This window comes from Onychostoma macrolepis, chromosome 03 (assembly GCF_012432095.1).
Source record: "Onychostoma macrolepis isolate SWU-2019 chromosome 03, ASM1243209v1, whole genome shotgun sequence".
Lineage (NCBI taxonomy): Eukaryota > Metazoa > Chordata > Actinopteri > Cypriniformes > Cyprinidae > Onychostoma > Onychostoma macrolepis.
Genome location: NC_081157.1, coordinates 509,423 through 527,908, shown reverse-complemented (window position 1 = coordinate 527,908; position 18,486 = coordinate 509,423). Strand labels below are relative to the sequence as shown.

Genomic DNA, 18,486 nt, shown 5'->3' with positions numbered 1-18,486 from the left:
AAAATAGTATGACCAAACCTAAATATGAATATTAATATTTAAGCCCAATGTCATTACACTGTTAGTGTCACTTAAATCTAAAATCACTACATTTAGTGGTGTGAGGCTATCTAACATCTGATATCACTACAACGTAGATTCTGGGAAAGTTACTTTTTTACGCACTAAAGATTACATTTACATTGACTTGTTTTACAATACCGTAATGTGAGCTGGAGCTTATCCTATGTTAATTATTACTTGTTCATAGGTTGTTTGTCACGTATTGCTGTAGTAAAGCACATGACGAAGGAGATGGAGAAAAACAGTATTTATTATAAATCCACAAACTGTAAACTCAGAAGATCTCAGGAGAATAACAACTACACTTAGCATAGACGAGACTGGACAAGGAAGTGAGAAAACACAGGACTAAAATAGACAGGGGATGATTGACTGAAACAGAACAGATGTTGCAGGACTAATTAATAAATGAGGAAACTAACTAGAGAATATAGGAAAACAGGAACAGAGCAAACAGTGTGACAACATAACCAGAACATAACAGAAAAACACATTACACTTTCAGAGAGTGCAAGCAATTTTACATTTATACACTGCTCAACAGGTTCACTGGAGAGGCGACAGCAAGATAACCCCCAAAAAGGGAATGATTTTGATTGGTGGCCACAGACAATTGTTCTCTTTATTCTTCCTTACTGATTTGTCTTTAGTTTTTTATTAGGGTCCTTGTCACTGTCTGTAGCATGAGGCAGTACCTGCAACCCAATCAGGTTTTATTTATTTATTTAACCTGGGGAGGTCATATTGAGACTATTGTCTCTTTTTCAAATGATCCCTGGCCAAGAAGGCAACACTTGAAATTTAAATAAAATAAATTAGGAAAAAAGAAACCTCATCAACAAACAAAATATACCACATTACATAATGACATAACAACACTACAAAAACCATACCACAACACCTAACAAAAACAAATTAAATACAACAAACTAAATATAACATAATAACCAAGACATCATTCAACAAGCAGTATAAAAAGCCACAGGCAAAAAACAAAAACAAAACAGTAACCTATATACAGTCACACTTATAGCTGAAGGTTTCTGTGATATATGATTTAAAATCATTAAGTGTCATAAAAGTGCTTAACTTTAACTGTTTCTGCAAAGCATTCCAAGTTGAAGGGGCATTGTAACGGAAAGCAATTTTACCAAATTCAGATTTTACAACAGGTATAGTGAAAAGAATGCTATTTTTAGACCTAAGATTGTACCTACTGTTTTCTACAAAAGAGAAAACTGATAAATAAGAGGGCAATAATCTTATCACTGCCTTATAAATAAAGATAAGCTAGTGATGCTGCAGTTCTGGCATCTCTGTCTCAATATGCTGTACAATCTCATCGCTAGAGTTACACTCAAGTAGTGTTAATTTCATTAATGAAAATAATGACGAAAAATATTCGTTGACAACCTTTTTGTTTTTAAAACTAAAGACGAGACGACACGGATATCATTAGACACTAACAGGGACTAAATCAGCATGCAATATCATTGACGAAAATAAGACGAGACTAAAATGACCTGATATTTGGGCCCATTTTCTGTATTGAAGCAGGAAAAAAAAGCAACTGTGGATTCAAAATTGCAGGGAAAAAACACAACAAACCTCAAGCGGCGTATCAAGGCTCACCACAAAGATGTCAAAGGTAGGTTTACAACATTTTTGTGATAATTATGTTTATTATATGGGATGTATTTTATGGCTAAACCAAACCCATTAAGCTAATCGGCTAGCAAATGATTGTGACCCATAGCAGTAAAAGCTAAGTATTTTTTACAACAGTCCAAGTGTGTAAATTCATACTTTTAATTCCTTTATTTTTTTAAAGTTTCATTTGAATTGTTAAAAAAAAAAAAATCATTTACTTATTTGTAGCAGTTGAGCAGCAAAATTACCCAAAACCACCACCTAGAGCAGGGGTCTCCAACACGTCGCTCGCGAGCTACCAGTAGCTCGTGGCCTGACTGAAAGTAGCTCACCAAGAATAGTTTTTATCCAATCAGAGTGAACTAATATAGACTGGTGTCCCACCCCCTCCGTGGGTAAACGGTGCAATGTGGAGCGCCATTTCACTCAAGTTCACGGGAACTTTGCATGAGACTTTCCTGCGGGTAGTGGGCTACGAGCTGAAAAGGTAAAGCAGCTGAAAGCAACGCTACAAAAACAGCAATCTTTATTCACCAAACCGATAAAGAGAGGAAATGCTGTTATGGAAGCATCATTTAAAGTGGCGCGCATCTTGACAAAACACAAGAAATCATTCACCGATGGCGCCACGGTGAAGGAAGCAATGACAGCGGTGGCTGAAACTTTGTTCAAGGACCACAAAAGCAAGACAGAAATTATGTCTGCTATCACGGATTTCCAGCTCAGTGCCAACACCGTGGCAAGGAGAGTTTCCTTGCTTTCTTCAGATGTGATGGGACAATTACAACAGGACAGAACGGTGTACATGGTTTTCACTTCAGGGCGATGAATCGGTGGACTTAAGTGATACAGCTCAGTTGGCTGTTTTCATTCGGATGGTTTTTGATGATTTTTCCACCAAAGAGGAGTTTTTGACACTGCTTCCTTTGAAAACCACGGCCAGAGGAGTCAAAATCTACAACGTTTTCAAAAACGAAAAACGCATGCCCCTTGACAAGCTGTCAACAGACGGAGCGCGACCCTGGATTTATTGCACATTGCAAGAACGACCCAGATTTCCCTGCATTTCTGAACTATCGTTGCATCATTCATCAGCAGGAGATCTGCAGTCAGGTTATGTGCTTTAATCATGTCACAATACCAGTTATTCGGATTATCAACTCAATTTGACCAAAGTCCAAACAGATGCTTCAGTCTCTTTCTTGATGAACTTTCTGCAGTGAATGGTGATCTCTTATTTCACACAGAAGTGAGGTGGTTGAGTAGGGGTAAGGTACTTCGCTTTATTTGCACTATAAATATGTAAGTAATTGTTAACTGTTAAGTAACTGTTATACAACTACAGTATGATTTGCATACTACTGTTGATTTGACAATGTTGTAAAAACCAACCATTTACAAGAACTTTATGCAGGATGAACCTCCACAAAGTAATTATTTGCTAAGTGTAAAGGCCATTGCACATGAAGTCCAAAATTTTCTCACGTTAAAAAAATAAATACGACCTCACGTTGTGTCAATCACGTTTACACACTGCCTCCGAAAATTTCGTCCATCACAAAAAATTCGGATCAGGATCGATTTTCTGCATTTTCGCATCTGTAGCATGCATTTTGATAGAAAAGGATGACGAATACGAAAAAATGGGAAAACGCATGTGAAAATTTTGGACTCAGTGTGCAATGGCCTTAAGTGTTTGTAAGTGTAATACCACCTCACACAAAATTGAAGATTGCAGCATTGAACTAAACTGAATCAATATTGAACTGCCTTGAGCTGAATAACGACATGTTATGACTGCTGTTTTGAGTAGGGCTGCTTATAGCTGAATTGAACATATTTCAAAATACAAGAACTGCTTGCTAGCTACAGCTTCTTTAAAGCAGCATTGGAAACATTTAATATTTTCCTGTAAATACTACAAAACTGCTTTGAAGCAGTATCTATTGTATAAAGGGTTGTATAAAGGGTTATAAAAATGTGGTGAAAAAGATGACTTGGATAATAAGGGTCTGGGTTATTAAGTAAAAATCTACAATTATTAACTTGTACTGCAACATTTGCATTACCTGATTTTGCATCTGTCCCGGACATCATTGTACTTTTTTTTTTCTGTTCTAGATTTCAGACAGAGCTACAGCAAAGCCACCATCCAGAAAAGCAGAGAGGCCAGCTATTTCAAGTTGCCAAAAAATAGGTTACTTTAATAAATCCAAAAAATAGGTTCACACTTGACAAAATCTAAATTTCACAAATGATCAAAATCAAATAACCAGGCCTATAACAACAACAACAAAACAAACACTAAACTCGCATAAAGGGAGTTAATTGGTTAGTTGATGATGAACGTGGATTTGCGCAGCTTGTTAGTGAACAACGGCTCTGTGTAGTAAATGCAGCTCCATGTGAAATCACGCACGTGATGGAAATTACCGCTGATTACAGAACCGGCTTTACTGACAAGATGCGCAATAAATATCGCATGCGATATATCATGCAGCCCTATACGTAATCAGATTACTTTTTTCAAGTAACGCATTACTTTTAAATTAACGAAAATATCTGAGTTACTTTTTCAATTAAGTAACACAAGTTACTTTGTTTTCCTATTTATTCACTGACACCTTTCCTGTCATTTTCTTCAGCCTGAGGTTTATTAATGTTACTCTTTGTGTGAAAGGGCCTTTACAGTTGCCAAAAATATAACCTTTGGGTTTTCTGTTATTAAAAATAAATAAACGAGCCCAGCCCAGGTGACAAAAAGTAACGCAAAAGTAACGTAATGCATTACTTTCCACACGAAAGTAATTAAGTAAAGCAGTTAGTTAGTTTTTTATAGAGTAACGCATTACTTTTAAAAGTAACTTTCCCCAACACTGGTCATAAGGTGGCAGAAGCAGCATTATAGTGCAATAGTAGTGACCAGTGTTGGGCAAGTTACTTTAAAAAAAGTAATTAGTTATAGTTACTAGTTACTTCTCACAAATAGTAACTGAGTTACATCACTATAAAAGTAACTGATTACCAGGGAAAGTAACTATTTTTACTTTTTTTTTTTTTTAAATGTTCAAATGTGTCAAATAACTTGGATGCCTCCAATATTAAATGTTAAATGAATTAAATGGACACTATATGGAATAAATTATTATTTTTTACATTGTACACTAATACAAAACAACAATTTAAAAATACTGAACATTTTTTAACATTCTAGCAGACATTATACCAACTAAGCACTATTTAACTTCAAATTAATAAGTTAGTAAAATAATATTCTGCAGTGTATTTAATTGTTTAAGGCCATTTCGTGATTTTAATCATCATACAGTAACAACCACCCCTTCCTCTTCTCATCGGAGACGTGAGATGGTTGGTCAGTGAACGTGGATCGTAGCAGCAAACACACTGTGCGATGATCATGCTGTATCGTAGGCTATCTTTGGTCGCAAGACCGTGACAACGGCCATCTTTGAACGTCTCTCACTGTATGACACAGGATCACCGATTAGGAGCCACGATCACAGAAATCGCCACGATTGTTTCACAATGCCAATCTTTCATCTGGGACAGCCGAAAATCGTGCAGCGTGTTTAGGGCTTAAAGGGACATGGTATGAGATGGAAGGCAAAATGCGCTCGTGTGTATGTATACAGACTGAGTAGCTTCTTGTTACAAATGAGGCTCCGGCACCGCTTCCTTCTCACCACCAGAGGGAGCTGTCACCCAAATATTGAATTTCTATCCGGACTCCATTTCCCATAAGCCAGTGGTTCTGAAACCTGTCCTGGAGTACCCCCAGCCCTGCTCATTTTGCTCATCTATCACACCTGATTCAACTCATCAGCTCATTAGTGGAGACTGCAAGACCTGAAGTGCGTGTCAGATATAGGGAGACACACAAAATGTGCAGTGCTGGGGGTACTTCATGGAGAGGTTTGAGAACCACTGCCATTTTCACAAAGCAGTCGCCGCAACAGAGCAAGAACCACATTGGAAAGAACTGCTTTTCTCAAGCTAAACGAAACCTGAATGGTGTGGTGCTTACCAGCGATTGTTTTGGTTGTGGTTTTCTGTTTTAGTTTTTACTTTCAGTTTCAAAAACATAAGACATGTCTTGACACACATACTTTTTATTTGCATCTTTCCTTTTATGCTTGTTATTCTAACAAATCTTGCCTTGTAGCTGTTTACATGGCATAAGTATTAAAGTTTAAACAGTTGGTGTATGTACAGTATTTCTATTAGATTTTTTCCAATTTTGTAAGGCTAATTACTTTTATTTCCAATGTTCAGAATTGATTTTAAAATGGTTCCAGGACATCGTATGGTCCATACTGCCTCTATTGTTTTGTTTTAATAGTTATAAAGAGAGAATCGGACAAGTAACAGTTGTAGTGACAATTACAAATAAATATGCAAATCAGAACATGTTCCATGTCTTGATGTATTCCTTAAATTGACACCATCAGACCACACCCTTTCTCCAAAGACTCATTCTTAATTATTATAATATTACTATATTTTATATACTTGTTTTCACCATTTTTTGTTTTCTATTTTATAGATGTCTGTCTGTATGTCTTGCTATAAAGTTTAAGAAGAAGAAGATAATTGGTTGCAGATGTCTTGTTTTGGGAGTAGTAAAAGCCTAATTGTATTTTTCCAAACAAATTCCCTTCAGCTGTCTGAAGTTCATAGTTCATCATGTTTGTCTAGGTTATACTTGATAGATAGAAAGTTATCTAGTCCTTTCTCAGTATAGATGAAGTTAACCCATTGTTTATATCATCCATCAAACTGTACTTGTTTCAATTGTATATCATGTGCTGTCCGTCTAAGTAGCCTCTTGTTTGTTCCTAAACTCTCAGATAAGTTTTACCAAAGTCTCAGAACTCAGCTTGTTCACAGTCATTGTTAGGAAAGGCAAGGCAGTGCAAATTTCAAATCTTTCTACTCAGACACAGACGCCTCAAACCTTGTCCCAGAAATCATGCGTGACAATGTTAAATGTCATGATAGACTGAGCCATATTGTCTGATAAGAACATTAAAGCATTTTTAATGAAAATGACAACAAAACCAGTGTTTGTTGTTTGAATTCCAGATGACCACTAGGGGTCATTGTGTCTGTTTCATGTTTATTATGAAATATCATGAAGCTTTGTCTTTTTTTATTTTTTAAACCATACCTCCTCCTTATTGTTGTCATGTTATTCTTTAGCTTTAGTATAAATAGCCCAGTGTTGTCTGGTTTTGTACCTGTATGATCGTGTTTTCTGGTGAGTTATTCTGGTGTTTGCTGGTTTTTCTCTTGTATCTCTACATCATTCATTTTTCCTAAAATGATCAATTACTCAAAGCTTTTCAGCACCATGTTTTTTTTTTTTTTTGCAGCAATCTGCTAGTCAGTGGTCTGGTAGCCTTTGTTTTTACATCTAGTCCTTTGACAACATTTGAGTGTATTTGATTTTTATACACATTAAGTATGTCAAGTATGTCTGTTACATTCTTTGTATGTTAATAGATGCAATGTAAACCAGAACAAATGAGACAGGCTGTGTTTGAAATGCATACTATTGTAAGACGCTTACAGAGGACTCTGTGTAGGCTACTGATTCCCGCACGCACTCCATGTGACGTTTCATCTTCATTAAGAGTGCGGCGTGAGTGAACTGGAGCCAAGGAATAATTATAAATGTAGCCCTTTTTTAAGTACACGTGACTGTAAAGTAGTAGATGTGTATCTGAAAGCACTATCGTTACATGAAATGCACTTTAATCTTCTATTTTTATAGAGCTTTATACAATACAGATTTCAAAGCAGCTTTACGGTGATGAACTGGAAAATAATGATTCAGTGATGCAAACAGAGTTCAGTGCTTCAACAAAGATCTAAACAAGACAATAGTGTCATTGTTCAGCTGAAGTCTGTTTAGCGTTGATTCAAATCCATACAATAGCTGTGCCAAGTTCATTAATTATGAGTTCAGTGCGGCTGTAAAGCGTAGTAGTACAATCATTGGAACCCTTTGAAAATGAATGAGCTTTAGATCACTTAGGCTATTTAGACAACTAAGTTCAATAATAATTTTTGCGTTCTCATCCCAAGTTAACCAGAGACAAAAGTGCTGCACAAAAACTAAAATTCTTAATCGTGATTAATCACATTACGCACAAAATTCAATAATGAATTCAAAAGTAGTGTGTTGTGCACTTTTTTCATTTAAAAGTACTGCTATAAGAACAAAAGTGCAATAACATTTTTAAACAAATAAAGTTTTTTTTTATTTTTTACAGCAGTATTCCTTTTACATAGTAGCAGTTCAAATATTTCTTGTAAATCTCAACTTATAACATTAATGTAATCAAATTAATTAAATTAAAATGAATTTTTCATAATTTTGGCTCTGTGTGCCACCAGAAGTGCACTCCACCATTGAAGTGTAGGCTGTAAGCTTTCATTTAAGGGGTTGAACAAAAAAAATAAATTCTTAAAAATATAAAATGCTTAGGAATTACAACCATTTTTATACACATTTTCAGGGGCTCAAATGTTATTGGACAAATGAATATAATCATAAATAAAATGTTCATTTTTGATATTTTGTTGAGAATTCTTTGCGGGCAATGACTGCCTTATGTCTTTCTCTTTGTGATGCTTTGCCAGGCCTTTACTGCAGCTGACTTCTGTTGTTGTTTGTTTGTGGCTCTTTCTGCCTTTAGTTTTGTCTTCAGCGAGTGAAATGCAGCTCAGTCGGGTTGAGATCAGGAGATTGACTTGGCCATTGCAGAATATTACACTCTTTTACCTTCAAAAACTCCTGGGTTGCATTTGCTGTATGTTTTCAGTCATCGTCCATTTGTACTATGAAGCGCCACCCAGGCGTGCATATAGACGAATTAGGCGGCACAGTCAGGGCGGCAAAAAGGACAGATATTTTATACACCAATACTCATTCTAAATCTAAATTAACTTTGCTTCATAGTAATGCCGCTCCCGCGCCGCCCCCGACCTGCGGCATCAATAATCTACATGCAAAACACCCTCATGTACATCCATAAATGTCATCAAAACGAATAAACTATCCGGACATGATTGACATTTGCTGCTGATGATGTCTGATGAGTTTTAAAGCCCGATGCGCTCTGAAAGCGGTGTAGCCTGTACTGTAGCCTATGTGTGTGTGTGTGTGTGTGAGAGAGAGAAAGCGGGGGAGACACAGGTGGACAACATATAGTGTAATCTATTAAAATATGTAGGCCTACATCCAAAACCCTTAAGTACTTAAGTGATTACCAGATTACATCAATTGCTTTTATAGTGTGCACATATACTAAAAATTATGGTTATATTATTTCAACATTTCTTTAATCTTTCCTTAGTGTTTGGGTAGTTTTTGTGTAACCCAGCTCTTGGGACAGGACAGTCGCAACAAATCAGCGGTTGTAATGAGTGTGGATATTTTGCATTCTCTTCAGGTGGAGCAGTTCTCAGAGCCAATGACTTGCATTTCTTTGGTAAAATATTGGTTTGTGTATGTTTTATTTTATCTATAAAACAGTTTCTTTGCTGCAAATCATTTTATTTTATGCAAAGCAAAGCAAGTCACCTAAACAAGCTGCATCGGTCTATTCACAACGATTAAAAGTTTATTTTTTTACTTCTAAAATGCTTGTTAAACGAGTTTAAATGCAAGAAATATTGTATACATGTTTAAATGGTAAAATATGTTGTATTAAGAACTGCATTTAACGAAAATAAAGTCAATTAGGCAAAGAAAGAAAGAAATGTCAAAATAAATAAAATCTATAACGAAACAAAACTATCAGCTGGTATTGAACACATAATAAAATAATTATTTGTTAAATTGGTGTTCGGAGTGAACAGTGAACTTCAAAAAATATCCCACGCTTGGGGAGACATGAGCAGTGAACACTGCAGGGACCCTCGATTGCAGCGCAACTTATGTAGATTTATGGAGTAAAAAGGCTTGGCTGCTTCATTTTGCCATATATTTGTATACATTTTTCCATCTAATCAATCATAGGCTACTTTAATTTTGTGTCGCGTCAGCTTATATTAAAATGTCTTTGATCTGCACTCTGGAAGTGTTCTGTTAATTCTGTTAAACTTTAATTACTAAAATTAAAACTGAAACTAAACTATATATAAAAATAAAAATAAAAAATAGGCTAGAAATCTGGTTAAAACAAATAGCCTAAAAACTAAACTAAAATTAACCAAATTATTAATGAAACTAATAAAAACTAAACAGAATTTTATAGTGAAAATTGAAAATGATATTAAAATAAGAACAAATTTAAAATGCAAAACTATAATAACCCTGGCATAAACGTCTTTCATTGGTGCGTGAGGAGGGGGATCCGCTAAATGAGGTGCTGGATCGATTTCAAATTAAGTCCAGGTTATGAATAGCTGTGCACACCAGCGACGGGATTTTGGCTGTACGAGCACGGTTTGAACAGATTTCTGTGTCTCTTATTGAAAATGAACTACACAGACTTGCTTTCCATGTCCTGAACAGCGTTTGTCGAGCTGCTCATAGGGAATTCTCCCAATCTTTTGATGCCACTTCAGGCCTGTACATACACTTCATTTGCATGTGCAGCTCTACTAGTTATATATATATATATATATATATATATATATTCATGCTTGTGTGGAGCACGCGCTTACTGCGTGACATTCAGGCGCGATCACTTGCATTTAACTTAAAATACGTCATTTTGGTCCTACAGATAAGAGTAATGCAAACTGTAAAGGGTATACTTTTATTTCTGTAAACTCACAATAACAACAAAACATTGCTTTTGTAAAATAATGAAAACAATCAGGATGTGCTTTCTGCCGTCTCGGTCTCAGTGAACATGAGCACGGCACAAAAATTAACCGAAACTCATTATGTTTCATGATCATTATGTTTGTTTGTGCGCTGTGGCAAGCTTTGTGTGTGTGTGTGTTTGAGCCTTGATTAGGCTATGTGTTTTATATATAGACAATTAAAGGCTTATTGTTATGATTTAAGGCTTATTGATATAAACACATGATTAAAGACTAGAAAAATCTTTATTCGAGGACAGCCCTAATATACACTGGCTCAATAAAATAAGAAATCCTGTGTAGTGTAGCTTGAACAGCAAAGAATGGACAGTGTGTAGCATTATTGTGAATTGCAGATTGTGAATTGAGTGACACCAGGCAAGCCCAGTGACATTCAATGCTTCTAATTACACATTTAATGCATTCTGTTTTAACAGGTTAAGCTGTCTGCTGTCTAAGCATGGCTACTGGGAAGACTTTCCTCACTATCTTTTATCTGCTTGTATACAGCTGTTTCAGCACAGCTGGAATTAAAGTCTCACAAGTCACTCAAGTAGAGAAGGGCATGACATTGTCTAAGGAATTACTCCAACGCATCAATGATTTGGCTGAATTGGTTTTTAAAAAAAAGGAAGACACAGCTCGTGACTCACTCCTCAAAGTCCTCAAAGTCTTTAGTTCTCTTGGCAAAGTTGCAGCAAGTTTTGGCTTTATTGGGGCATTAATTAGCTTCATCTTTGCATTCATTCCACAATCTAACCCAATGTTTGAATTCATGAAGGAACAATTTGCAGAGATCAACCGTAAACTCGACTCTCTCTCCCTTCAAATTTCAACCCTGCAAACAGAAATGAAATGGACAAACTATGCTAGCAGCTATGGCAAAGATGAGAATGTGATCAAGAACTCCTGGGCCAAGTTAACAGAATTCATAAAGACCGCTCCTGTTGCCTCCACACAGGAACAGAAGACCAGGCTGGCTGAGAGGTTCACCACTTTCTATGAAAACACAGGCACAGAGAACAGTGTTGCTAATTTCTACAGATACATCACTGAGAACAATCCTGCCAGCTTGAATATGAATCTCTTACAGCTCATTATTGAGAAATCCAATGGTGATTTTAATGCCCTGGTCCAATACACCACCTACTTCACCACTCTGATGGTTTCAGGACTAAAGTTAAATGTGTTTTATTACAAACTAAAGGGCTATGATGATAAAGCAAAGGCACGAGAAGCAGTCACACAACTGTCCAACACTTTATCAGCCATACAGGATGCCTTGATTGAGTGTGCTGATGGCTTTGAGACATGGGCTTATAAGGACGCTTTGAAACTTAGCAATCAACGATTCTCAAGTAATAAAGAGCTAGCTACAGATATTAAGAAACATTTGGAGAACAAGTTCCACTGGTTCAAATGGATAGTAATTGCCCACTCAATCAAAGATGTGGAGTATACCTTTGGACAGTCGATTAACTTTGATGCTCAAGAAAAGGCATCAATTCACCTAATTCATCAAGAAAAGGGCTCTGCTGTCGATCAAAGCACAAAGGCCAACATTCAATCCAGCGTGCAAAAAGAAATGGCAGGTTTGAGCATTACCATGCAGTGTTTAACAATGAAGGAAGAGCTGCTCCACAGGTTTGGTGCTAAAGTTATCAGCCACATAAAGTTTCTTCATGTTGTTAAAAAAACATCAGATTATGCACAGACAGATGTGGCGGATATTGAGCTGAGTTGTCAACCAGGACCTCACTCCCTCAGAGACTTTAGTATCTTCCTCAAAGGAAATATTGTGAAGCCTCCCTGCTCAGACGTGAATTGTAAAAATGGAGAATGTAAACCCATCAAGGACACCACACAAGGATTCTGCAAGTGCCATACAATGTTTCATGGTCCAGCTTGTGAGGAAAGCATCCAAAATTTTATTGACTATGAAGCTCTTGAAGGTGAAATGGATGGTATGATCTATCAACCGGTCCCCGATCTGACAGCAATTTATTTTAGTGTCAAGGAGCTGAAGGACTACACTAAAGAAATAATTGAGTCTGTCCGACATGACATCCAGTGGACACAAATCTTTGTGAAATACAGCAATGTGATTCAGAGATTTCGCTACATCAACAAACTTCATTCACATCTTAAAAACAGTACAATAACCCAACGCCACTATGTTTCTGAAGTTGGGGCTCTGTTCACAGGGGGACACTCTTTTCAGTTTTATCTCACAAACTTTCACCACATGATGATGGGCACTGGATTTGGAGACAAACACAACATTCTGGATATTTTTCGCAAGTCACTGGTCCAGGACTCACAAAGTCAGTCTGGTGAACCAGTAGAGTGCACAAAATACTACAGTGACCAGACTGATTATTTTGTACGCTACCTGTTTGTCCTTGAAAAGGAAGCTGTTTTAGCTTGGTCAAAATATTCACTGGTCACTGGAAAATCAGAGAACGTTGATTTTGTTAAGAAGTTTTTTCAGGACTATGTCTCACAGCAGTGGAGACTCTTCAATAAAAATGGATGTGGCCCTCTAAAGGCTGGGAATCTTCAGAACAACCACTGTGAGAAGCTCTACCACAGCACAGCCCAGCAGCAGGTCAAACTCAAATGTGCTGGACCATACAAGCCCTTCCCCGAGACCGTGGTGTGCTCTGGTGGGAAGTGGAGTGCCCTAACTGTGTGCTATGCTGAGCAGGTAAACGGGCGAGTCGAGTGCAGATCTGAAGGTGGAGCCACCGTCTGCAAGGCCTCGTGCTCGACTGGCTGGGGCTCCGCCACACACCCTCAGCCAGCGGAGTACAAATGCTCACAGCCACCCTGTCCTTCCTTCATACCTCACAAGTGTAACAACTGCACACAAAACAGCGTTTGTAAGTACAATGAGGTCTGCACTGGCATCTTCGGCACATGTCGTGATGCATGCCTGGTGAATCCCTGTGGAGTGAACACCAAGTGCTACTCCAAAAATCACGGCAGGGTCTGCATCTGTGTGAGTCCGTGGAAAGGAGACCCATACCAGGGATGCAAGAGTCAGGACCTCAAGTGGGTTCAGCCCAGCAAAGCGCACGGCAGTAAGAAAACTCGGTCACACTTTATATTAGGTGGCCTTAATTACTATGTACTTACATCAAAAAATAAGTACAGTGTACTTAGTGTGTTCATACTGCATTGCAAAACATTTATAGGGATATGGGTACGGTTAGGGACAGGTTTGGTGGTCTGGGCAGGTTTAAGGGTGGGTTAAGGTGTAAGGGATGGGTCAATAGTGTAATTATAAATGTAATTACAGAAATGAATTACAGATGTAATTGCATAAAGGTATTATTAACAATATAAGTACAATGTAAGAACATATATGTACACAACAAGTGCATTGTATCAAATTATTAATTTAAATGTAAGTACATAGAAGTTAAGGCCACCTAATATAAAGTGGGACCGAAAACTCTTTTACTTTACATATGCTCACATTAGATGAGGCTGATTCCTATCTTCTTATGTCCATGTTTTCAAATGTACAGCATCACAGTTCATTGCCTCTTTAAACACTTGAGCACTTTTATGACTGAGCTTCTTCTTACAGTTCCACATCTACCCGATCCCATGTAATGGCATTATAAAATCACGTAATTGAATTATAATGGAATTTACTGATAAGCACTGAAAATTGTAGGAAAGATAATTTAGGGAAAAATTTGTGTGCATTTTAATATGACTTTAAACCGTTCACGCACAAGACCCGCACGCTGTTTTCTGTGCTGCACACATATTCATAGCTCACTCACAGAAAAAGTGATTTTATACCATTCACGCACAAGAATATAAGAAGGTATATTTCCTTGCAGCTATATACGGAATTATTTTAATAAGAGCTAAAGGTAATGCTTTATTTTAGGGTCTCTTAACTAGTTGCTTATTAGCATGCATATTACTGCAATATTAACCATTTATTAGTAGTAATTAAGCACATATTAATGCCTTATTCTACATGACCTTATTCTACATCCCTAATCCTACCCAATACCTAAACTTAACAACTACCTTACTAACTATTAATAAGCAGCAAATTAGGAGTTTATTGAGGGAAAAGTCGTAGTTAATAGTGAGTAAGTGTTCCCTATTCTAAAGTGTTACCGAACTGAACACTTTAAGTATGAAATGATGGCAGAAGGAGGTAAGTAGCATTTAACTATGGTTTCGGGAAACACTGAATCATTGAACTATGCTGGTAACGACGGAACTTGTGACCATAGTTGGTTAACGATGCTTTTGGGAAATGCACCCCAGAGTAGAGCTGTAATCGGGCCTTAAAAGTTAGGAATGAGTCATTTATACACGTTTTAACATAATTACATCTCAGCACTCTAAATAGGCCTAGGCATACACTGGCTCATTATTCTCATTATGCACATGCTCAAAACTTTTCCAAACCTCAGACTTTGCTTTAGTTGCTGATGCAACCAAAAACGTAATTACCAGAGGCAAGCATCCATTTTCGCATCTTTCTCGTGCTAATCGAAACGCATCACATGACCGCTCATTTACCGCCTGATCCCGTGTCTGTGTAAAATGATATAAATTAAGCCCGAACCCGGCAAAGATCTTCAGCTCTACCCCAGAGCTGGCCATGTTGTTTGACTACAGAATGTTGTTCCTTCCAGTTTTAAAAAATCTGAAAAAGCGCGTGCAGGTAGCTCAGTGATCGCGCGTGCCGAATCGCAGGCTGCCGCATGAAAAGAGACGCATTTTGAATGGCCAGATCTGTACAGGTAGTCCAAGTCATAAACAGACAATATAGCAGTCCTAGTACCAGACAATCTCTGTTGCTGTGTACCAATTCGCCCCCAAAAATATGTACACTTTTTGTGAATAAAAAGTACATACTTTTGAGTGTGTAGCAAAAGAGTAGACAAACTTAGGGATGTACTACTGCGTCATCATTAACGGACAGCTCTGTCACTTATTCACCACATCCTGTCACGATAAACTGTCCGGTCAATCATCTTGTCACAGTTAAAACCTTCCATATTCAATTTAATTTAATTTTCTACTAATTCTGAGAGAAATGCAGCAGCACATTGGTCTGCCAGTCATGTGTCTTTCGTGAGTAGACTCTCCTCGTGTGAATAACATCATTATATTCAATCATAATGGCCAAAAGTAGTTCACAATGCTGTTGCAGATGAAATATAATGTGGATAACATTGATAATTATCTTTTCATCAGGTTAGATACTGACTTTTAATCACTCAAACCTTTATCACTCTACTCGGAATCATGTCCGCAGAGTTTGTAGTTCTAGTCGAATCTTCATCCAACTTGCAATGGGTTGTGGGCAATATCAGCCATTAGATCTGCACTTTGGATTCTGACTGGAAATAGTAGACCATCCAGGGACCCATGGAACACTCTTTTCAATATACTACGACTTGGGCTGTGCTATTTCCATTTTCAAATGCTATTTAGGACGGATAGTATGGGTTAAAATTCAAACAACACCCAACCCTAGTTGTGCAATTCATCTCTATGCTCATGTAAAACAACAGCATTGTATCTTCAAGCTAGAAAAAAAGCTCCTCTCAAATCATTGGGCTTGATTAATCTATAAATCCTTGTCATTTAAAGATGCTGTTCGTTCTAAAACCAACCTTGTGGTGTGCAAAGCCGTCGGAAGTGATGGTGGGTGGCACAGTGGATTTGTAAGCAAACAGCATTGCTATTATGAACAAGACTGGAGAACTTATCAAGCCAAAAGCTATGAGGTACCTCAGTGCACTACATTATATTTATGTTTAAAACACTACAGAAAACAAATACACGTGGGACAATTAACAGACTGCAGTCAAGAAGATGATGCCCCTCCTCTTTCTTGAGAACTTAAATTACTGTATTAACAATCTGCAGGTTCTGGTTGATCCGTGCGAAGGACGTGGTTGGAAATGGGTGGAGGGGGCACAAGGAAACATGCTCACATATGACGAATCAAGGAGGTTTCCAGGAGTCAAATACTACGTGTGTAGGTTAGTGCCAATACAAATACAAATACAATACACAGTACTGGTAACACTTTATAATGACCATAGTGTAATAAAGTATTTACAAATCTTTAGTTAATGTTTTATAAACCGTAATTAATACATTAATGGACTTAAACTGCTCAGAGAATCAAAACGGCATAATGAGACTGCTTTGGTTTAAAGGGGATTTAAAAAATGAGGAGTGGGTGGATTTTTATAATTGTAGGGTGGTGGTGTTCACACACTGCCAACACACATTTATGCCCAAACCATGTAAAAGTGGATTTTGTATAATTCCCCTTTAAAGGGGAAAGCACTCATTTTTCACTCAGGAAGATATGTGAAAATGAGCAAATTTGTGTGAAGTTTAATTAATCCATTAACAGTGTAATTTCTATACCTGTTACATATATGCAAACAGTTAGTTCTTCATTGTCACTGTTATTAACAAAGTGTCATTGTTTAGTTAGTTCTCACTTTAGATTGGGTCGCAGAAAATGACATTAATTAAGTGCTTTAAACCAACCTTTATTAGACATTAACTGTGATGTCGATATGAATGACATACAAATACTCCTGAGACCATGTTGTTAAAATACATCATTAAGGATTAGATGTAGGTTTAGGGTAAATAATATATGGTTTGTACAGTATAAAACTCATTTCTATGGAAAGTCTCTATTAAACATGGAAACCCAATGTGTGTGTGAGTGTGTGCTTAATGTATTTCTAAACATTTTAAGGAACACCGAATATGAATGCAATCAATGTCTAATAAAGGTTGGTTTTATAGCACTTAATCTTAATTTATAATAGAATAAGTTGTTGAAAAAGCATTGTCTAACTCTTTATACATGAGCTGATTAAACGATAATAATTTGTTAATTACAATGACAATGAATGAGGAATTCAAAATTAATGTATTAAAGTTTATAAAACATCAATTAACTCCAATATTTTTCAAATTATTTGTAAGTACTTTATTACACTACAGTTATTATAAAGTGGGGGGAGGGGAGTAAACCTTTATGAAATGTTTATGTTTGCAGATAAAAATGATTTTATTGAGATTAAAATCATGTCACGTCACGTCTGTGTTCTAATGTTCTCTTTGTCACCCAATAGTTTGAAGAGCAATGGCTATGTAGGGAAGCTTTTCAACACACGACATGGCTTTCTGTGCCATTTTCCTCGTGGCTCATATACAAGGGATGGCCAGTTCTATGCTCTGGTTCCACAACCATGTCTCTGAAGACACTTCACCATGATTCACTGTTCAGTGCTTAAGTTTCTCTAGTTCCTTTTTCAAGCTTTGATTTGGTGGAGGTGCTGTATTCATCTTTCAAAAGACAGACTGAACCTAAATGCACAGACGGAAAATAGTAGCCAACTCTCGCGAAACATTTATGCAACTAGTATAAACACATTTATTTGGTTGTTTTTCAGTTCTAAATTGTATTAGACATTAGAATCTGATGAAAGTGAGCAAGTGGAGTGCATTTCCACCTGCAGGATATGTTATGTAAGTTTGTTTGCAGTAAAATTCAGTGTCCTCCAGACTGTATTTCTATCCCTCACAGCCTTGTTTTCACTTGCATTAAAAAATAAAGTATGGCATCAACCTGATTGAGGTCATTTGCACAACATTCACAGCACATATGGAATATGAACAAACAATTTAGATATCTGAAAATATAAGGGACTAGTGCTAACTGAATTACACTTATCTCTAATTATCTTTGAGTACATGTGATGAAGATATGTCATTATTCAAAACTTAATTTAAGTTTAATTTCAATCTGTAGTCAAAATATTTCTACAGATATCTTGAATCATCTTTCTTACCGGTCAAATTCTAAATGCAGATATCTGAAATTAGCATTGACTTGTCAAATTCTAGCTG

The 18,486-nt window shown here is 36.9% G+C and overlaps 1 protein-coding gene across 2 annotated transcripts; it reads left to right on the top strand.

Annotated features, from left to right (window-relative positions):
* The first annotated feature begins 6,289 nt into the window (after window positions 1-6,289).
* Window positions 6,290-18,204, top strand: LOC131538138 (uncharacterized). Of its 2 annotated transcripts, XM_058772005.1 has the most exons (5): window positions 6,290-6,991; window positions 10,992-13,637; window positions 16,192-16,328; window positions 16,471-16,586; window positions 17,709-18,204. In XM_058772005.1, exons 2-5 carry the CDS (start codon window positions 11,015-11,017, stop codon window positions 17,833-17,835), a joined length of 3,003 nt encoding a protein of 1,000 aa, XP_058627988.1. In that variant the 5' UTR covers window positions 6,290-6,991; window positions 10,992-11,014; the 3' UTR covers window positions 17,836-18,204. The 2 variants fall into 2 exon arrangements, with proteins under 2 accessions (XP_058627988.1, XP_058627989.1); XM_058772006.1 differs by lacking the exon at window positions 6,290-6,991 and having other exon boundaries at window positions 10,489-13,637.
* Window positions 18,205-18,486: the final 282 nt, after the last annotated feature.